At 41.4% G+C, this 23,362-nt stretch overlaps 1 protein-coding gene across 1 annotated transcript; it reads right to left on the minus strand.

Moving 5' to 3' along the window:
* Window positions 1-1,745: 1,745 nt before the first annotated feature.
* Window positions 1,746-22,392, minus strand: LOC147303259 (immunoglobulin kappa light chain-like). Its single transcript, XM_086281239.1, has 4 exons — window positions 22,324-22,392; window positions 22,099-22,273; window positions 3,388-3,495; window positions 1,746-2,119 (listed from the first exon to the last, which is right to left on the minus strand). The coding sequence occupies exons 1-4, from the start codon at window positions 22,390-22,392 to the stop codon at window positions 1,794-1,796; spliced, it is 678 nt and encodes a 225-aa protein (XP_086137365.1). The 3' UTR covers window positions 1,746-1,793.
* Between the last annotated feature and the right edge of the window lie 970 nt (window positions 22,393-23,362).

Here is a 23,362-nt window from a genome sequence, read left to right on the forward strand (position 1 = left end):
GAAAATGTTATTGTTGTTATTGGAAGTCTATCTGTATCTCAGTCAATCAAATTTTGACCTTTGACCTCTGATTCATAGCAGCTCAGATACATGTGAACCAATTCCTGAATATTGCTCATTATGAAAACATTTCTTAAAGAAAGAGAAAAAAAACACAATAAATCACCAAAATCAGTGAGTCACAATTGTCTCCATAACTTATATAAATACTTCCAATAGAAACTTTAAGTCCAATTTTCTCAGGTTTGTAGATTTTTTTCTTTTTTGCTGTTCAATACTAGTCTGATAACTTTGTCTTTGACATTATGTTACAAATACCTATCTATATTACACCTGGCAAAATAGCACAATTAATATACAATGTGAAAACTACCACAGTACATACCAAAGTTCACTATCAGTCCATTTATTACATGAAGAGTGCAGTAATGCAAATATTTATTGTGATGCTTTCAGCAAGAAGGGAGAAACAAGTTAAACGTGACAGACAGTTTATGTTATGATTACAGTTGATTTTACAGTTGATGATTACAGATGATTACAGTTTATAATATTTACACATCACCTTGTTTTCATTTCAGTTTGACAGAAATATTAATATAAAATTTAAAATTTATGCAAACCTGGTTTAGTAAGTTTCCACTGGGAATATTCATATTACTATATGAATACAACATCTTTGTGATGTTAACATTCACCCTTATGCATATTTAATTTTTACAATCAGTGTAAACGTAATTTCAAATTCCAGTTTGTTTCCTGCACCAGTTATGTTGGTTACAGTGCTCCAGTACAAACAGTAACAAAAGCAGACAACACAAAAAGTAAGAAATAGCACAATATATAGAATCTATACATATATATAAGTCACCTACTATATATATAAGTAAGTCATGATCACTGTTTACTCACTATTGTTTTGAACCAATAGTTCCATTATTTAACTGTAACACTGCAGCATATATTAAGAGGTACTTATTAAAGCACAAAGTAACTAAACATTATGCCGGTAACACAAGTTTGATTGCTTGCAAGCTTCTGCACAGACAGCATGCTAATGCTAAACTAATCAAGAATCCAGGGTGATGTTAAGCTAAGTGAATGGATAGGATAGGGATTTATATTGGCGTGAGGGACTGTAGCCTATAAGTTCTTATTGTTAAATGATAGTTATGAGATGGTGTGTTTCAGGTGATTTTACAGAAAAACACCAAAATAATGTACTGCATTACTTTAAAAAAGTACTCTGCATAATAGAATACTTTAAGATACCTCAACACTGATCATTTGACTCATTCTTATATTGTGCTTTTCTACTCCACCTGAGAACTCAAATTGCTTTATATAACAAGCTACAACATGCTGAAACATTCATTAAACAGCATGCAATGACTCTGCATGAATAACGGCGGTGTCGCTCAATATTCTCAGTAATAAAATCATAATCTCTAAGTTCTTATCAATTCCCCTTCGCACTTACTCTTTAACATAAACTTTGCTTTACTTCATGTATTCAAAGTGACTTAATTCTACCGACTCATATTGACTACAGATAGCACACTGGTTTCCAATAAGAATCCTGGAAATCATTATTTAGAGTTTAATATTGACATCACCACAAAAGTAAGACAAACACTCAATTCTTATTTAATGTAGATTTTTTTTATTCTTTAAAACTTTAAACAAACTTTAAACTTTAAACAAAGCAATGAAAAATGAGAGAAGAAATTGGAAAAAAAGCTACAGAATGCAGTGTGAAAGTAAGACCAGCATAAAAGTCACAGTTAGTCAGGTCAGGACTGGGGACACTGGTCTCTCATCAGTGGCTCTGAGACCAGAGTCTGGGAGCCCTGGGTGGCCTCACAGGTCACAGAGCCCACCTTCATCCAGTGGTCTGCAGGGAGCCTCAGGGTGCTGCTCCAGCTGTAGAGGCCGTCGTTCTCCTGCACCACGGGGCTCCTGCTCTCCTCCCAGCTGATGCTGCCACTGCCATCCACCTTCCAGGACAGACTCCAGTCTGAGGGGAAGCCCTTGTTGGCCACACACATGAGCGTGGCCTTCCCCTGTTTCAGCTCCTCACTGGAGGGACCCAGCACCTTCAGGGCGGGGCGGGCATCACCTAGGAAACACCAATCAGCTTAGAGGACAGGAACCACAATTTGAATTTCTCCGTTAAGAAGTTTCTGTCAGGTGTTTTTTCTGCTCCACCAGTCATTCACTCACACATTGTTTCACTTCCCTTTAAGAAACCTCTCATGCATATCAGCACAGAGAGAATCATCACACAGTTTGAGCTGAAATATGTTCAAACTACACTGGAAATAAAAGAAGCAGATGTGGAAACATTTACAAAACTATTTTAGCTTCAAAGTCATCAGTTATCTATAACACATCACTTGTTGGAGATAAGAAACTTAATAGCACTACTTGAATGATGTGGATTAATTTCTTTTACTGCTTACATGATTTTAATGACATTTGAAATGATATCTGCTACAACAGAAACACCAGACGTGCTGCACACTGTCAAATGCCCATCTTTAACTTCTGGAAATAAAATAAGCAGATATGGCAACAATTATACAAGATGTTAAGCTTCAAAAACCTCCGTTCTGTATAATACACAAGTTTTCTACTTACCTCATGTGAGTTTCAGTCATTTATTGTAGTGCTTTTATGATTTCTAAGCAAATTCTACATTTTTACTGACTAAGTAAAAGACCAGAAATCTTTATCTTCACTCTGTTTAACTTGAGGACAGTTACATTTAATTCATCTTAGAAACAGTGACTGTGATTTCAAACTAGAAAATAATCACAGGCTGATGACAGTTTATATTATTTACACAATGCATCGTCTTTATGTCAGAAATGTCGACATAAAATCTAATTAAAGCTGATGGAGTCAGCCTCCAGTGTACAATGGTTATAATATTACCTTTACATGAATACTTCATTGTTATAAAGCTAACATTTAAACCTCGATGTAGTTTCTTTAAAAACTTTATAATCTTACTTCCAACTTGCAGTCTGGTTCCTCCACCAAACGTCCACCACAGTGATACAAACTCACTGAGCCGCTGCACAAAAACCTCTGACTGTAGAGAGACACGGCTCTCTGACTCTAACAGACTAAATTAAAACCAAAAGCTCTCAAGAGTTAACCAGACATATATATATCTCAATAATCCTCAAGTCCACTCTGATGTTTTATATTATTTGTTAATATTGATTTTAACATTTATTCTGAAGCTAACTTTGTGTCTTCATGAAAATTGATCTAAAAACTATTTTAATGATTTTTGTTTTCTGGCACACTGAACAGAAAAGTCAAGATAACCACAAGAAAGAAATCTGATAAAATAAAAGAGGTTTAAGTTCGACTTACTTCCAACATCCAGTCTGGTTCCTCCACCAAAAGTCCACCACAGTGATACAAACTCATTGAGGCGCCGTACAAAAACCTCTGACTGTAGAGAGACACGGCTCTCTGACTCTGAAACAAACAAACTCAACAATATGAATTGTTTTCATCATAGCTTTATAACATATTAATAGTATAATTTTAAAATTAAAATAAAGTAAACACAATAAAATAAAGTTCCAAAAATATAATTTGAGAATTTACATTTTATAGTTGTTAAGATACATCACTACAAAAGCTCCCTGTCACAGCTGCGGGTTTTATTGGAAGGACCCAAACGCAGACTCAGATTCAGGGAGTGAGTTTTATTTAACGTAAGTGAAGCACATAACAGGAACGGGTATGGCGTGAACAAAACTTGGGGAAAACTACAAACCAAACATGAAACGTGAGGAGACTGAGACAACACAGGGGATGGCCAGCAGGAAACGAGATGCGGATGAAACACCAGTGAGACGCAGATGCTCCAACAAAGAGCAAAGAGGCAAACACACACTAATATACACACACAAGGAAACAAGGAAATGACAGACAGGAGGAAGAGTTGATTCTAATTAGACGAGACTGGGAGGATGTAACCTGAAAACATTACCATAGAACCAAAAATACTAAGCAAAACACAATCGAGGAACAGAGAACATTAAACTCTGAACAATCACAAATAACCCAAAATAAACAAAACCACATAATATTAATTAACCTAAAACATAAACATGGAGTCCACAGACTCCGGACCACGACACTTCCACCTTCTTCCTCAAAACTCTAAACATTAAATTGAATTTTCAATCTACATTCACAAAACCTCAAACTGCACAAATACATCAAAACAGTTTTACGTGTTCTCACAAACACTCAGTGTCTTTAGATCAGTGGTTCTCAAACTTTTCACAGTGAGGACCACCTCATAACATATGTCTCTTGAAGTACCACCCTTATGACCGACATTAAAGTACAGCAGTATAGGCCTATTTACAGTGGCTTGCAAAAGTATTCGAACTTTTCCACATTTTGTCACATTACAGCCACAAACATGAATCAATTTTATTGGAATTCCAGGTGAAAGACCAACACAAAGTGGTGCACACGTGAGAAGTGGAACGAAAATCATACATGATTCAAAACATTTTTTACGAATAAATAACTGCAAAGTGGGGTGTGCGTAATTATTCAGCCCCCTGAGTCAATACTTTGTAGAACCAGCTTTTGCTGCAGTTACAGCTGCCAGTCTTTTAGGGTCTGTCTCTACCAGCTTTGCACATCTACAGACTGAAATCTTTGCCCATTCTTCTTTGCAAAACAGCTCCAGCTCAGTCAGATTAGATGGACAGCGTTTGTCAACAGCAGTTTTCAGATCTTGCCACAGATTCTCGATTGGATTTAGATCTGGACTTTGACTGGGCCAGTCTAACAAATGTATATATTTTGTTTTAAACCATCCCATTGTTGCCCTGGCTTTATGTTTAGGGTGGTTGTCCTGCTGGAAGGTGAACCTCCGCCCCAGTCTCAAGTCTTTTGCAGACTCCAAGAGGTTTTCTTCCAAGATTGCCCTGTATTTGGCTCCATCCATCTTCCCATCAACTCTGACCAGCTTCCCTGTCCCTGCTGAAGAGAAGCCTCCCCAGAGCATGATGCTGCCACCACCATATCTGACAGTGGGGATGGTGTGTTCAGAGTGATGTGCAGTGTTAGTTTTCCACACATAGCGTTTTGCATTGAGGACAAAAAGTTCCATTTTGGTCTCATCTGACCAGAGCAGCTTCTTCCACATGTTTGCTGTGTCCTCCACATGGCTGGTGGCAAACTGCAAACGGGACTTCTTATGGTTTTCTGTTAACAATGGCTTTCTTCTTGCCACTCTTCCATAAAGGCCAACTTTGTGCAGTGCACCACTAATAGTTGTCCTATGGACAGATTCCCCCACCTGAGCTGTAGATCTCTGCAGCTCGTCCAGAGTCACCATGGGCCTCTTGGCTGCATTTCTGATCAGCATGCTCCTTGTTCGGCCTGTGAGTTTAGGTGGACGGCCTTGTCTTGGTAGGTTTACAGTTGTGCCATACTCCTTCCATTTCAGAATGATGGCTTGAACATTGCTCCGTGGGATGTTCAAGGCTTGGGAAATCTTTTTGTAGCCTAAGCCTGCTTTAAATGTCTCAATAACTTTATCCCTGACCTGTCTGGTGTGTTCTTTGGACTTCATGGTGTTGTTGCTCCCAATATTCTCTTAGACAACCTCTGAAGCCGTCACAGAGCAGCTGTATTTGTACTGACATTAGATTACACACAGGTGCATCTATTTAGTCATTAGCACTCATCAGGCAACGTCTATGTGCAACTGACTGCACTCAGACCAAAGGGGGCTGAATAATTACGCACACCCCACTTTGCAGTTATTTATTTGTAAAAAATGTTTGGATTCATGTATGATTTTCGTTCCACTTCTCACGTGTGCACCACTTTGTGTTGGTCTTTCACCTGGAAGTCCAATAAAATTGATTCATGTTTGTGGCTGTAATGTGACAAAATGTGGAAAAGCCACTGTAGCACCACACAGTTTACACGAGACAATTTTATTTCTTATATGAATGTTATTTATTTTAACTGTCACAAACAGGATGTGACAAATGATGATAACAACAACTGTACTGCATTAAAACATTCACAGCAGGTGGGATATCCAATCTTTAAGTGATGACGTATGAACCCTGCTTCTGGATCCAAACTATTCTGCATTTTTTTGAGGCTGTTGTGTTTTTAACATGTCTGTTGTCTAAAACCTAAAAGAGGAATTATGGATTTGATCAATCTGGTCTCTGAATGCAATTGACACCCTTTTCTCAATGAGAAGTCTGGGCTCGGGTGAGCCTGAGTGCTGAAGATATCTACCTATTCGGAACCATGATAACAGGGTCCTTGCTGACGGAGCTGGCTTGGCCCTGACTTATCGAAGAATTAAGAAAGCGGAACCGGCTGTTCAAACCCCCTCAAGCCTGGAGCTGAACAACAACACCCTGATAACGACTGTGTTTAGACCAGCGGTCCCCAGCCTTTTTTGCGCCATGGACCGGTTTATGCCCGACATTATTTTCACGGACCGGCCTTTAAGGTGTCGCGGATAAATACAACAAAATAAAACTAGTACCGGTACCGAAAAAAAGAAGATTTATTCATAACACACCCAGGAAAACCGAGTTAACGATAAAAACGATAACAAAATAACGCTGAAAACCGATAAAAACCCTGAAAACCATATATTTCACACCTGAGCCTCAACTCTCGCGGTCCGGTACCAAATGACTCACGGACCGGTACCGGTCCGAGGCCCAGGGGTTGGGGACCGCTGGTTTAGACTGTTCTTCCCATTCCATGCAAGATCACCTGGGTTGGCTGGAAGACTGTTTACTTAGCCTGGCAGGGTGAAGGACACTGTCTCAGCTGAACTCTGGACACACACACATACAGACACAGACATATATACACATGCAGATGTGCACTCATCCCCCCTCCAAACGCCTTCGACGTTTATTCCCTTCCGATGCTGACGGTGGATCAAGGAGACCAGCGCAAAGGCTGCAGGCCCGGATGTACTGTCTACACTGGCTGTCTCTCCCCCTTTACCCTCCCCTGTTTCTTGTCATGTGTTTCTTTGGTGTATTAAGAGTTTTTTCATGTGCAGAGGTGTTTTTTTCTGTTCTCAAACTGATCTCCCTGTTGGAGCTCAGTCTGGGGGGAGTTATTTTTTTCTCCTTATCTTTTCTCATGTGGTGCATTTTCCATGTTATACCTCTCTGACCTGTCTTCCCCATGTGATGTTTTTGGGTAATGTATGTATGGTCAGCAGAGGTGTGGACTCGAGTCACATGACTTGGACTCGAGTCAGACTCGAGTCATTAATTTTATGACTTTAGACTTGACTTGAAAAAATGTTGTAAGACTTGTGACTTGACTTGGACTTTTACACCAATGACCTGGGACTTGAATTGGACTTGAACCGGTTTACTTGAAAAGACTTGACATTTTACCCCAAATATAAAATTTAACATGCATATTATATAGAGATTGAAAATGTGACGTCATTCACGGGTAGAACCGCAAAGGATTCTGGGAGCTCGTGGCAAGCGGTACTAGCGCACGCAGGCTTTCAATTAAAATCAGTTACACAGCGATAAAAAGAAACACAAAAATGTCAAGAAGCTGTTGTATTATTAACTGCAATAGCCGGTCGCATGACAGCCACGGGAAGCCGACGGGTAAAGAGATCGGTTGTTATCGGATTACGTCGTTGAAGAGAAATTGTTCAAGCCATGTTTCCGAAGTAACAAAGACACGACGGATGGCCTGGATTGCAGCCATTCAAAGATCAAATATAACGTCCCAGAACCCTCCAGCTCACAGGTTAGTCTGCTCCAAGCATTTACACGAAGGTCAGTCTGCTGTTGTAGTTAATGCGTCATTTTTCTTAACATAATTGGTGATATAGGTTACAAGCAAGTCTGGCGCTGAACAGAAATTGTCGCTTCTTTGTTTATTGTGCATAAATAGTGAATTATCCTGACACAATATTGTGTTTCGCTTCTGTTATTATGGTACATTGACAAAAACATATACTTTTAGTCACAGGATAAAACAGTTGCTTTGTATCACTAATTGTCCAGTACGATTAAAGCATCCAATATTATTGTCACTGCTACATTTCTGTGATGCTACCAGAAATTATTTCCACTGCTAATTAATTACCGTTGAGCTCAAAGGTCCTATTAATAAACGGTTAACAAATCTGTATTTATGACGACGATTTGTGAGACTGGTAAACTTATGATACGTACGATGGTCTTTACTTTCTACACTGTGCATTTCAAGGTCCTGCACCCATCCGTCGGTAAACTGTACCTGGAATTGTTGCAGTGACCGGAAGTTACTAAACTTCATGAGTGTATGCACTCACTCCAAGAACCGTATGATTATAAATATGCATATAAATATGCTACAATGAGATAGCTGACTTCATCTAACTAGCAAATGTTTTCCAGGCTACGTTGGTGATGCAGTTTTTTTTTTAAATGATATTTTAAAAAAATATATCATTTATTTATGTATGATATTTTTGTCATGCGATTTTAAAGCCGGTCCTACAACCGCATCCAAGAATAACATGCAGCTTATCTCAGAACTGTCGGTGAAAATTATTCTTGGAGCTAGGTTTAATTGAGCTGCATTTTAAAGAGGTGCAATTTCACAATTTGTGTATATTTTCTAAGTTCACTATTTTGTCATGTGTTGAGAAAAACACAGATTTAAAAATTACATGGTCTAATATTTACATTTAGCATAACTGCAACATAATTTTTTTCGTTTTTTTTTAAAAGACTCGAAAGGACTTGAAATTCAAAATTTCAGACTTGTGACTTTACTTGGACTTTTACACCAGTGACTTGAGACTCGACTCTGACTTGCCTGACATTACTTGAGACTTGACTTGAGACTTGAGGATAAAGACTTGAGACTTACTTGAGACTTGCAAAACAATGACTTGGTCCCACCTCTGATGGTCAGAGGGTAAGATGGCGCTGCCATTGCGTGCAATAGGTCGGCAGCCTTAACATGAAATTTCTCCTTGTGGGACTAATAAAGGTATCTTATCTTATCTTACGTTTTAACTGTCATGGTCCGGGTGAGTGCGGGGTTTTTCCACTCTGCTGGGCTCCACCTTCCGGCGGAGACTCCCATCAGCCTTCAAACCTGACTGCAATCAAGTCACCAGCATTTAAGACCAGCACTCACAACAGACCTCTGCCAGATCTTCAGCTAACCCACGTTAGTTCTAGGCCGCCAAGCTCTTGAGAGTTTCCCTAACATCTGCATTTCTACTCAGTGTTTTCTCCCTGTCTTAGTACCTGCCTGGCTGTCACGCTTTACAAACAGGAGAGATGCATCTCTGTCTGGACACTGGGTTTCTGCTATCAGGTTGCACTCCCTTCATCGTGGCCCTTCATCAGCCTCCCTGCCAGGGCCGTTGCTCCAAGTATATTCCGGACTCTCTCCCCACCACTCCTCACCCGGACCCCCTGGACACTCTCCTTGCGCAACGCCTGCCCCTGCAATGCATAAGCCATAACCATCATAGTTTAATCAAATGTCTGTGATTCACTAGACTGCCACTGACTGGCTGTCTCTTCTCATTATAGTGACTCTGTGTAACTCCACCCAGGCCGCCGCCCCTTTTCCCCTCCCCAGGATCTGTACTTAAACTCTTGCATCTAGTCATAGCACACTGTCTGAGTTTCACGTTTCATAGTTCCCAGTTCGTAGCCTTTATAGTTCCTGCATTGTAATTAAACTAGGCACTGTAAATAAAGCACTGTATTCACGTCAGTTTTGCCTACTGTTTTGTGATGACCCTCCTCCGAGATCCCCCCCTATCAAAGGGAAATACACTGCTCTGAAGGTGCTGCTGCTGCAGCACTACTCCCCCTCCGATGAAGAGCGGGCTGAGAAACTCCTCTCTCTCTCTGGCCTGGGTGATGGTACCGCTCTTGAGCTCATGGAGAGCACGCTGTCCTTGCTAGGATTGGATGACGGCAGATTCCTCTTCACTCACGTCTTCCTTGAGCTGGCCTTGACAACTCCCCGCTGCTGGATGCAAAGGATTACCAGTCACTTGCAGACAGAAGTGGATCACATTCTCCTGGCTACCAGGAGCTTTGGCATCCAGACGATAATTCCGACTCTCCTGCACCCCCACCGATTCTCCTGTGGGCCTCCAACTCGTCGATAGTGGCTGGGATCGCGGTGTCATGGAAAAAGGTTGTGTTTTTACCATCAGCGTGACAGCGCTGTGCCGCCTTTGCAGTTTTATGGCCCAGGGAAATGAGCCCGCCTGTGCTCTGTAGCGGCCATGACCGCTGGCGATAAGGAAAGGCTGCACTTCATAGAGGACTCATGCTCGGGGAGACGTTTTCTGGTTGACTCTGGCTCCCAGAAGAGCCTCGGGAACGCTCGTGTCGTCTTTGCATACCTCCACAATGGTATATTATTTAATCTTAATAAAAATATGGAGATTTCCCGCGTACCACCATAGAGAGCCCAAGTACCACTTGTGGTATGTGTACCACAGTTTGAGAAAGACTGCTTTAGATCATGCACAGAACCAGTTAAAATGATAATACTGCTGAGCATTACACACTACATCACAAAACAGATAATAACATGTTCAGGACATGAAAGTCGAGTCTTTCCAGTCTCACAGGTTGTCCTGTTATTCTACAAAACATTTTAACAAGTGATATCTGCGCTGTGGTCATGTTTAACTTTTCCACCCTGTGGTCAGCATCGTGCATCAATGTGAATCACTGCAAGGTTTTTTGTACTGAGTGAGTTTTTCAAAACTCTAAAATAACTTTTACAAATTGTTCCTTTTTTTTAAATTTGTTTGAAATGTCTTTCACTTTTGAGGCCATGTTTGCATGCACAGGTGTAGTTTGAAAAACATTGACTTTTCTATTTATTCTGGCCTATTTTTTACATGTGAACAGCACTTTAATTTGTTGACAGGTCATTTTCTAACTTCTTTCAGGGTGAAGATTCTCAGAAACTCTGTTCATGTGTTTGTGAGTAGATAAGTACAGTATTTCTTTTCTTTTTTTTATGTGAACAAACTCAGATTGTGTCTTACAAGGACAAATGTGTGTGCTTTTATCTTCAGACAACACTGTCTATAGTTAGCATGTTTTTTTTTGGAATTTTTGGCATTTTTCCCATCATTGGATAGTAAAACAGTGAAGACAGACAGGAAAGTGGGAAACCACACAGTAAAGGGCCACAGGTTAGACTCAGATCCAGGCTGCTGCCCCCTCCCATGTGGCATGTGGTCACCTGCTCACCCACTGAGCTAAACTGGCACCCTGATTGGCCAACACTTCGATTGGGGTGAGGAAATCTCCTTTCCAAGAAAATCGTTGATAGGTTTGTAGCTTGAACCTATTCGCTGGAACGTTGAGGACAATATAATTACACAGCAAGCAAGACACGAAGTAGGCAAAGTTCTTCATGTTTCTCGTGCACGGGAGAGAACCGGACAAACGCCGTTCCTTCGCTTGACCCCAGTTGCTCTCGTCCGTTCTCCCGTAACACTGCTCTTTTATTGAGGTTACATGAATATGCATAGGTTCATTAACATATGACGTCTACATAAACACAAAGAGTACCTTGCCTTTGTGTGTGTGTGTGTGTGTGTGTGTGTGTGTGTGTGTGTGTGTGTGTGTGTGTGTGTGTGTGTGTGAGGTCAAGATGTGACCCTGTGAAGACTTCCCCAAAGCTGGTGCCAGGAGTCTAGCGGTCCATCTGAACAAAAGGCTCTTATACTTAAACAGATATACGTGTGTTTGCTAAACCATATATCAGCAAGAGAAGATACGACCTCTCCTAGGAGGTGTGTGATCTATGCCAGAACACTCTGTAGAGGAGTGAACGCACCCCCCTCTTCATGCTACACAGAGTTGTTACAGACCTCCTAGGATGAGACATTCTTTCAATCTACAAATGATTATATACTTCTAAGCATATATGAGTAAATATTTCTAAGCATAAATGACAATGAACAATACAAAACCTAACAATTGTTCTTTTGAAACAAATTACAGTGGACATTGTGAAAAACTGATTAACTGATAAACAGCATCAACTATTTGAGATAAGTAGCTGTTGTTTTCAGTCAGATGATTTCCATAGAGAGGCACTTTGCATCAGCAGCACCATGCTCCAGTGCTCTGGGAGAGTTTATAGTCCTGAGAGTTGAACACTGGATGACTGACAGCTGTCCTTCATCACAACAGAAGCCACAGAAATCCTCCTCATCAAAAACATGACTTTGATCTGCGTCCTCATCTGGACTCTCCTCTGCTGCTGCTTCACAGGTAAAGTCCAGAGAATCAAACTCCTCTCCTCTATCAACATCTGTCCCTCTGAAATGAAGCCCACAAAACCATGAAGCTGCTTTATGTTTTTGTCTCTGTGTCCTCAGAGTCCAGAGGACAGATCACAGTGACTCAGCCTGGAGCAGTGAGCTCTGCTGTGGGAGCAACTGTGAGCATCAAGTGTAGGACCAGTCAGAATGTTCATGGCTCCAACTGTTTATCCTGGTACCAACAGAAAGATGGAGGAGTTCCTAAACGTCTCATTTATATTGCTAGCAATCGACAATCAGGGATTCCAGCTCGTTTTACAGGCAGTGGATCAAACTCTGACTTCACTCTGACCATCAGTGGAATCCAGGCTGAAGATGCAGCAGTTTATTACTGTCAGAGTTTTCACTGGCTGAACAGTCAAGCTGTGTTCACACAGTGAAAAACAGTCGTACAAAAACCTCCCTCAGTCAGACTGAACAGAAACTGAAGTGACTGCTGCAGCTGGAAGATACTGCAGAGACTGATACAGTTCACTGAGGACACACACACACACACACACACACACACACACACACACACACACAAAATAAAGCCCTTCAACACAAATATGTGTCCCACTGCTATCTCATGCATGTTGTTTTCAACTTGCAAATATATAATTAACTAAAGAACAAACGTGGGCCAGTAACAGATACCAAGATGAATCTTAGTCATGACCTTTGATAACCGCAGTGGAACAAAGCCATAACATCTAATCAAGTGTCAGGGCTGTCGCCAGAGCGTGGAGTGAACCCAAAACAGACTCCGAGCTGTCGTGTGGACAATGACTTTATTTACAATGAGGTAGAAACACAACAGCAGTGAATAAAATGTGATCCGGGGCAAAAGAAGTGTAACATAAACTATTACCCACACAGTAAAATTGTTATGGCCCTGATCTGGCCCACACAAGGTGCTTACACATGGCCCACATACTGCAAAGAATGACGGCCCTTTGGTGGCCCAGATCAGGTTTGCCAGAGGTGGCCCACACATGGGCCAGCACAAGGCCAGCTGCAGATACAATGGTGGTCCTGTGCTGGCCCAGGAGAGTTTCAGCTCTGGCCCCAGATGTCAGCCTAATGCTTACCTTAATCAACTCATGTAATAACAACATGTGGCGGAACATAATAGTGCAAAAATAACATGATGAAACTCTGTTCAGTCTGTGGATTTTACCTCCAACAGCAGCTTTTATCCAGGTACATGTTCTTGAACTTAAAGTGTCCGTGATGATAACAGAGATTCTATCATGATGGGTTTTATTACTTAATTTTATTCATTTGAATAAAGCTGGAATTCAGTTGTGTAATTGTTTGTAATTTGTGATTAAAAAAAACATCAACAGTAGTGAACAACGATGCTTGATCTGCCCCACTGTTACATGTCACATGGTTGTGATCATAGCTACAGAAAGAGGTGTTATAGGTATTGCTGTCAGAGATAACAGCCTCGTTTAAAAGATACTGATTGTGTCTGTTTGTGTTTTATAAGAAGTCCTTTGAAGCAAAGAGCAGTGACTGTACCTCCACATGTCTGAGCTCCTCACTCTCTGAGACTAAGCTCAGCTACTCTACAGCATGAACCTGTGACCTCGTTAATTCATATTTTAAATTAATCCAGATATATCCTTACTAAATATTATGATAAACATGTGAATCCATCAATGAACCATAAAACAAAACATTTAAATAATAGAAAAAATTTTGGAATAAGAATATTCTGAAGAACAAACTGATATATCTGCTCAATACTACGATGGATTGAATCATTCCTGATAAACAGCATCGTCACACTGATCCAAGTTTGACACCTTCAATCAGTAGCTCTTCTGTGTTGTTTTAAGTGCAGTACTGTACAAATGGCTGGTGAAATTCTCCAAAAGCTTTGCTGTTTTCAACATAATGTGTAATAACAGCCTCATTATAATATATCCATACTTTATATATTGTCATACCAACAGTTACCTGGGTTGACCAAAGAACACGTGTTGTAAATTTAAGCATTTGCTTCAAACGTCATTAATTCATCATCTCATAGCATATGGCTATTTCTCCCTCTGTGGATCAATCTTCTGACAGACGTTTTCCTAGAAATAACTCCATTACATAAGCAGTCTGATTTGTTGTACTTCTTTAAGTAATAAAGCTTTTTATGAATCTCAATAAAAAAAAAAATATTTTCATTTATTCAATGCTTTCATTCAATGAAGGCAGATGTTTTTGTGTTATTTATTTTAAAGAACTCAACTATTCTTCATCCCAGATAATCTATAAATTCTTCCTCTTTTACCAACTCTGCGTCATTATAAATTAAACAACATAATATATGTTTTCAATCAAAATAGCTTTCATTGGTCTGTGACCAAGTGTTCTGTGTTTAATTTATATTTCTTGATTATTGTTATTCATGGTTTTAGTTCTCTTGATGATAATTTGTTTTTCTTTTCAGAAGAGTGACCTTGTGTTAAGATGGACACTACGGATAATATTCATTACAGTTGATCATTTACTATTGACATTAATAAATGAATAAGCCGTTCTGTTAAACACTGAATAACTGATCATTCAGTTATGAGTCACCGATATAATTTCCTAAATTAGCTGTTGGGCCAACAAATTTATATATAAAAAAAAAGCATCAAATGAAAGTTATAAAAAATATTGATGATGTCACACTTTCTATTTCAATCTGTGATCTTATCTGACAGGATTCTGGAGAGGCTGGAGCTTTACCCAGCTGCCCCAGGGTAAGGGGCAGGTTACACATTAACTGTAACTGTAAACCATAAACTGCAAATTAAATTTTGATTAATTTTTAATATCAATTAATAGGAAACTAAGCAAAAACAGAAAAGACATCATTAATTCAGACAGAAAAAGCAGGAAGGATTTCATTGTGTCAGTCAGATGATTTCCATAGAGGGGCACTTTGCATCAGCAGCACCATGCTCCAGTGCTCTGGGAGAGTTTATAGTCCTGAGAGTTGAACACTGGATGACTGACAGCTGTCCTTCATCACAACAGAAGCCACAGAAATCCTCCTCATCAAAAACATGACTTTGATCTGCGTCCTCATCTGGACTCTCCTCTGCTGCTGCTTCACAGGTAAAGTCCAGAGAATCAAACTCCTCTCCTCTATCAACATCTGTCCCTCTGAAATGAAGCCCACAAAACCATGAAGCTGCTTTATGTTTTTGTCTCTGTGTCCTCAGAGTCCAGAGGACAGATCACAGTGACTCAGCCTGGAGCAGTGAGCTCTGCTGTGGGAGGATCTGTGAGCATCAAGTGTACGACCAGTCAGGATGTTTATAACAACAACCGTTTATCCTGGTACCAACAGAAAGATGGAGGAGTTCCTAAACTGCTCATTTATGTTGCTAGCACTCGAGTATCAGGGATTCCAGCTCGTTTTACAGGCAGTGGATCAAACTCTGACTTCACTCTGACCATCAGTGGAGTCCAGGCTGAAGATGCAGCAGTTTATTACTGTCAGAGTTATCACTATCCTAACAGTCAGCGTGTGTTCACACAGTGAAAAACAGTCGTACAAAAACCTCCCTCAGTCAGACTGAACAGAAACTGAAGTGACTGCTGCAGCTGGAAGATACTGCAGAGACTGATACAGTTCACTGAGGACACACACACACACACACACACACACACACACACACACACACACACACACACACACACACAACATAATGTGATTCGTCAAAAATGTCCTACTGCTATCGCATTGTGTTCAATACACCTGTGAATTAAAGATTTTTCTGTAAACATATCATCAAACATGAACGCGAGTGAAAAAGCTGTATTTGAACTCAAGGTGTTTCGTTTTTCAATTGTTTGTTCATATCATCATTCATTTAATCTTCTCCTTGTCACAGAACACGGAGTGTTCAGGTAACAGGACCCCAAAGCAGCTCAGAACTATGTACACAATTTTATTGAACTGAAGAATCTTTTAACAGTGTTAAAGAAACGAAAAACTAAGGCTCATGCCATGGTTGAAAACGAGGAGCGTGGAGCCCAGGAGCACCGTAATCGGGACCATGGGGAAACTGCAACAGAAAGGGGAGACACAGTTAACAGCACGCAGATTGTCAAAAAATGAACAGCTAGACTTCATAAGTTGCTGAGGCTTAAAGGTAGAGCAGGACCGTGGAGCTTGGAGGGGAGAGGTGTCCAAGAAGGGAATCCTAGGGAGGGAGGCAGTCAGGCAGGATGACAGGCAGGCCACAGGCTTCCACGCCGAATGCTGGTCACACTGGGAGGAGACCTACAGACTGGCGAGGAGAAGCCGTCAGAGCTGGCTGAAGTAGTCCTCCGGTGATTGCCTCAGATAAGATGCAGGTGATTTGGAGGCAGCCCAGCCCGAGACTGTAGAGAGACACGGCTCTCTGACTCTGAAACAAACAAACTCATCAAATCATTCACTCCCTGTGTAATTCTGACAGCTGATGAATCATTCTTTAGTAAAATTACACAGCCTTTATTTTAATTTTTCCGTATTGTTTACTAATTTTAATCCTACGTATAAAAAATGTTAACACGTGCAATATTGTAAAAAAAAAAAAAAAAACCCTGATCCATCGATCAACCATATGACAAAAGTAAGTAAGTCAGATTTTATTTATGTGGCACCTTTCAAGACAAGGATCACAAAGTGCTTCACAACAAAATAACAGAGCATTAAAGAACAAAGTTTACTAAATTCAAGTCTAATAACATGACATTTGGTTGCGTCTGCGTCCACAGATCTCAGACTCAGAGGGAGAGAGTTCCAGAGTCTGGGGTCACTGTGGTAAAAGCTCTGTCTCCTTTAGTTTTCAGCCTCGTACGATGTACAGTAAGCAGACCCTGATCACAAGAGCTCAGGGACCTGCTGTGGCTGTATGGCTGAAACAGTTTAATGATGTAAGCTGCTGCTTGCCCAGGAAGAACTCATGAAGACAGAGTCCACTTCAAGAGTCTGATTCTGAGTTCAACAGGGAGCCAGTGCAGCTGGATGAACAACACTGTGGACATTGGAGCGACTTTATTCTTACAGAAGTGAACAATTAATTACAGTGATGAAACAAATGAATAACAATTTCCAGTTCAGGGGATGACATAACGGTCCTTAACTTACCAATTTAAGGGAAGAAACAAGACAGAACGAGAGATTTGAGATTTTAAACTAAATCAATGCAGAGTCAAGAGTTACCCCAAGAGTCCAGACTAGTGATGGTAAGTTTGATTCTTTTTACTGAATCGAGCTTGAATGAGTCACTCACCAAAATGAATCGGGTTTTTTGAGTCACTGAGTCAGTTGCCCAAAGAGTGCAAAAAATGTACATTTTCACTCAAACTTAATTTGTTTCTCTTTTCATGTAAATCCTACTGCTAAGATGAGTGACTGAAAAAGAAAAACAACTATTTTTATAGAGCAAAAAAGAGCAAAAAAAATTAAGATTTCTAAAGGGAACATTTATTTTATTTTATTTTTATTTTATTTTATTAGTATTTTCCTCAAATGTGTCAAATAGCTATGGAGAGCATCCTCACACAGAACATCACATCCTGGTTTGGGAACAGCTGTGTTAAGGACCAAAAAGCTCTCCAGAGAGTGATCCGTACAGCAGAACGCTGCTGCAGGATTGCTCTCCCCCCGCTTCAGGACACCTACACCAGGAGATGCCGGACTAGAGCAGCGCAGATACTGAAGGACCCGTCCCATCCTGGCAACAAACTGTTCCAACTTCTGCAATCTGGAAGAAGGTTCTGCATCATCCAGGCAAGGCCAGAGAGACTCAAGAGGAGCTTCTATCCCTAAGCCATCTGGGCCCTAAACCATAACTGGCTGTTGTTTTTTTCCCCACAATTTTAATTATAAGCTAGATATATTTCTACTAATGAAATTAGTTTGCAAACAGCAACAGGGATGAGTCAGTGAGTCAGTTGGGGTTGTGAATCATGATTCACGAGGCAGTAAAGTAATTCTCGAGTATTGAACGATTCGTTCATGATTCGCACATCACTAGTCCAGACAGACGATTTAAATGTGATTAAATGGTGCAAAGGACTTTCATTTCACTGGGCACAAATCTGTCCAGGTTAAGTTAAGTTCAACCCCAAACCATTCTTCAAAAAATACTTATATTCAATAACATGTGAGCTGATAGATCCAAGTCCCTGTGTGAGTCAGTCAGATGATTTCCATAGAGAGGCACTTTGCATCAGCAGCACCATGCTCCAGTGCTCTGGGAGAGTTTATAGTCCTGAGAGTTGAACACTGGATGACTGACAGCTGTCCTTCATCACAACAGAAGCCACAGAAATCCTCCTCATCAAAAACATGACTTTGATCTGCGTCCTCATCTGGACTCTCCTCTGCTGCTGCTTCACAGGTAAAGTCCAGAGAATCAAACTCCTCTCCTCTATCAACATCTGTCCCTCTGAAATGAAGCCCACAAAACCATGAAGCTGCTTTATGTTTTTGTCTCTGTGTCCTCAGAGTCCAGAGGACAGATCACAGTGACTCAGCCTGGAGCAGTGAGCTCTGCTGTGGGAGGATCTGTGAGCATCAAGTGTACGACCAGTCAGGATGTTTATAACTCCAACTGTTTAGCCTGGTACCAACAGAAAGATGGAGGAGTTCCTAAACGTCTCATTTACTTGTCTAGCACTCGAGATTCAGGGACTTAAGCTCGTTTTACAGGCAGTGGATCAAACTCTGACTTCACTCTTCACTCTGAGATTGAGAGACCAGTGTTGGACTGTTAGAACTGCTTTAAAATTCATATGAGCTGTTCGCACTAAAGTAAAAACCACCATCACTTCATGCAGCTACCCCTTTGGCACCAGCTGTGGTCTCAAGGCTGGAGCTGAACAACAACACCCTGATAACGACTGTGTTTAGACTGTTCTTCCCATTCCATGCAAGGCCACCTGGGTTGGCTGGAAGACTGTTTACTTAGCCTGGCAGGGCGAAGGACACTGTCTCAGCTGAACTCTGGACACACACACACATACAGACACAGACATATATACACATGCAGATGTACACTCATCCCCCCTCCAAACGCCTTTGATGTTTATTCCCCTCCGATGCTGACGGTGGATCAAGGAGACCAGCGCTTATGCTTCAGGCCCAGATGTACTGTCTACACTGGCTGTCTCTCACCCTTTACCCTCCCCTGTTGCTTGTCATGTGTTTCTTTGGTGTATTAAGAGTTTTTTCATGTGCAGAGGTGTTTTTTTCTGTTTTCAAACTGATCTCCCTGTTGCAGCTCAGTCTGGGGGGAGTTATTTTTTTCTCCTTATCTTTCCTCATGTGGTGCATTTTCCATGTTATACCTCTCTGACCTGTCTTCCCCATGTGATGTTTTTGGGTAATGTATGTATGGTTGGAGGGTAAGATGGCGCTGCCATTGCGTGCAATAGGTCAGCAGCCTTAACATGAAATTTCCCCTTGTGGGACTAATAAAGGTATCTTATCTTATCTTACGTTTTAACTGTCATGGTCCAGGTGAGTGCGGGGTTTTTCCACTCTGCTGGGCTCCACCTTCAGGCGGAGACTCCCATCAGCCTTCAAACCTGACTGCAATCAAGTCACCAGCATTTAAGACCAGCACTCACAACAGACCTCTGCCAGATCTTCAGCTAACCCACGTTAGTTCTAGGCCGCCAAGCTCTTGAGAGTTTCCCTAACATCTGCATTTCTACTCAGTGTTTTCTCCCTGTCTTAGTACCTGCCTGGCTGTCACGCTTTACAAACAGGAGAGATGCATCTCTGTCTGGACACTGGGTTTCTGCTATCAGGTTGCACTCCCTTCATTGTGGCTCTTCATCTGCCTCCCTGCCAGGGCCGTTGCTCCAAGTATATTCCGGACTCTCTCCCCACCACTCCTCACCCGGACCCCCTAGACACCCTCCTTGCGCGATGCCTGCCCCTGCAATGCATAAGCCATAACCATCATAGTTTAATCAAATGGCTGTGATTCACTAGACTGCCACTGACTGGCTGTCTCTTCTCATTATAGTGACTCTGTGTAACTCCACCCAGGCCGCTGCCCCTTTTTCCCTCCCCAGGATCTGTACTTAAACTCTTGCATCTAGTCATAGCACACTGTCTGAGTTTCATGTTTCATAGTTCACAGTTTGTAGCCTTTATAGTTCCTGCATTGTAATTAAACTAGGCACTGTAGATAAAGCACTGTTTTTCCTACCTCTGTGTCTGCGTTTGAGTCCACACACACCGCCTGGCCCTCTCGGCCGTAACATTAACGCTTTTTATTTTGTTCCATTTAATCTAAACAAGCCCCTAAAAAAAGTCAGTGATCACTGTCGGCCTCTTTCGGTTTTTATCATCACAATTCATTTTAAAGCTCAGTTTTTTAAACCTTATAATGTAACTACAGCCCAGCCCATGCAGCAGTATATTATAATAAGTAATATATTATAATAATGCATAGTTCCCATTATTTCTGTAAAGTTATTTATTTCATATTCTGTATAGTTTTTCATATTTATATCCTGTTCATAGCCTGTACATACTTATAGTTATAGAATATTCACAACATACTTCATACCGTGTACATTATAACATACCATAATAGACCCATTTCTGTAATATACTCACATATCTATATTATTGCTAATATATATATTGTAATATATCTATATCATGGCTAAAGCACTTCTGGATGGATGCAAACTGCATTTCGTTGCCCTGTACATGTGCATGTGCAATGACAATAAAGTTGAATTCTATTCTATTCTAACCTTATATTGCAGTTGATCTCCTCAATGAAGTCTGGTCCGTTAACAGCATCCTGCCATGCAGTTACATTTGTTCCTAACCATCGGGAACCCTCATCGAGTGAAAAAAGTTCATCCTCCAGCTTCACTGTGTTTATATTATGCTAACCATAGCTGTGTAGCTAGCCCAACTTCAGTAACCCTAGAAACGCCACTGTTGTTTAGTTTTCTGTCTTCATTTATGTCAGAAGTGATAGCAAAGCTGTATGTTTTAATTTTTCTGTGTCAGTTAAGCTGCCAGAGTTTTAGCTTCATGACCCTCCTTCATGGTTTGTGCACGTCTAAACTCAGTTTACTCTTCATGTCATTTCGGCCGACAACACAAAATACTTGCTGGATCTACTGTCCACCCACCATGTGATGACCCTCCTCCGAGATCCCCCCCTATCAAAGGGAAATACACCGCTCTGAAGGCGCTGCTGCTGCAGCACTACTCCCCTTCCGATGCAGAGCGGGCTGAGAAACTCCTCTCAGGGGGGCAGGGATAGCTCAGTAGGTAGAGTGGCGGCCCCATGATCGGAAGGTTGGGGGTTCGATTCCCCTGAACAGCTACCCTGAGGTACCCCTGAGCAAGGTACCGTCCCTACACACTGCTCCCCGGGCGCCCAGTGGCTGCCCACTGCTTCACTGAGTGAATGGGTTAAATGCAGAGAGGGATTTTCCCCACGGGGACCAATAAAGTACACTTTCTTCTTCTTCTCTCTCTCTCTGGCCTGGGTGATGGTACCGCTCTCGAGCTCATGGAGAGCACGCTGTCCTTGCTAGGAACGGATGACGGCGGATTCCTCTTCACTCACGTCTTCCTTGAGCTGGCCTTGACAACTCCCTGCTGCTGGGTGCAAAGGATTCCCAGTCACTTGCAGAAGAAGTGGATCGCATTCTCCTGGCTACCAGGAGCTTTGGCATCGAGACGATAATTCCCGACTCACCGACGGCAACTCCCGCGCCCCCACCGATTCTCCCAGGGGCCTCCAACTCATTGATAGTGGCTGGGATTGCGTTGTCATCGAAAAGGGTTGTGTTTTTACCATCAGCGTGACAGCGCTTTGCCGCCTTTGCAGTTTTAAGGCCCAGGGAAATGAGCCCGCCTGTGCTCTGTAGCGGCTGTGACCGCAGGCGATAAGGAAAGGCTGCACTTCATGGAGGACTCATACTCGGGGAGACGTTTTCTGGTTGACTCCGGCTCCCAGAGAGCCTCGGGAACGCTCGTGTCGTCTTTGCATACCTCCACAATGGTATATTATTTAATCTTAAGAAAAAAAAATATGGAGATTTCTCACGTACCACCAGAGAGAGCCCAAGTACCACTTGTGGTATGTGAACCACAGTTTGAGAAAGACTGCTTTAGATCATGCACAGAACCAGTTAAAATGATTATACTGCTGAGCATTACACACTACATCACAAAACAGAAAATAACATGTTCAGGACATGAAAGTCGAGTCTTTCCAGTCTCACAGGTTGTCCTGTTATTCTACAAAACATTTTAACAAGTGATATCTGCGCTGTGGTCATGTTTAACTTTTCCAACCTGTGGTCAGCATCGTGCATCAATGTGAATCACTGCAAGGTTTTTTGTGCTGAGTGAGTTTTTCAAAACTCTAAAATAACTTTTACAAATTGTTCCTTTTTTTTTTTAAATTTCACCTTTGAGGCCATGTTTACATGCACAGGTGTAGTCTGAAAAACATTGACTTTTCTATTTATTCTGGCCTATTTTTTACACGTGAACAGCACTTTAATTTGTTGACAGGTCATTTTCTAACTTCTTTCAGGTTGAAGATTCTCAGAAACTCTGTTCATGTGTTTGTGAGTAGATAAGTACAGTATTTCTTTTCTATTTTTTTATGTGAACAAACTCAGATTGTGTCTTACAAGGACAAATGTGTGTGCTTTTATCTTCAGGCAACACTGTCTTATAGTTAGCATATATTTTTTTTTTATTTTGACATTTTTGGCATTTTTCCCATCATTGGATAGTAAAACAGTGAAGACAGATAGGAAAGTGGGAAAGACACACAGTAAAGGGCCACAGGTTAGACTCAAATCCAGGCTGCTGACCCCTCCCATGTGGCATGTGGTCACCTGCTCACCCACTGAGCTAAACTGGCACCCTGCACATTCCTGATTGGCCAACACTTGGATTGGGGTGAGGAAATCTCCTTTCCAAGAAAATCATTCTTTTGAAACAAA

This window comes from Aulonocara sp. 'chitande type north' Nkhata Bay, linkage group LG22, assembly GCF_057382095.1.
Source record: "Aulonocara sp. 'chitande type north' Nkhata Bay isolate Kocher_YH1m ecotype deep benthic linkage group LG22, A_spYH_male_GT1.1, whole genome shotgun sequence".
Lineage (NCBI taxonomy): Eukaryota > Metazoa > Chordata > Actinopteri > Cichliformes > Cichlidae > Aulonocara > Aulonocara sp. 'chitande type north' Nkhata Bay.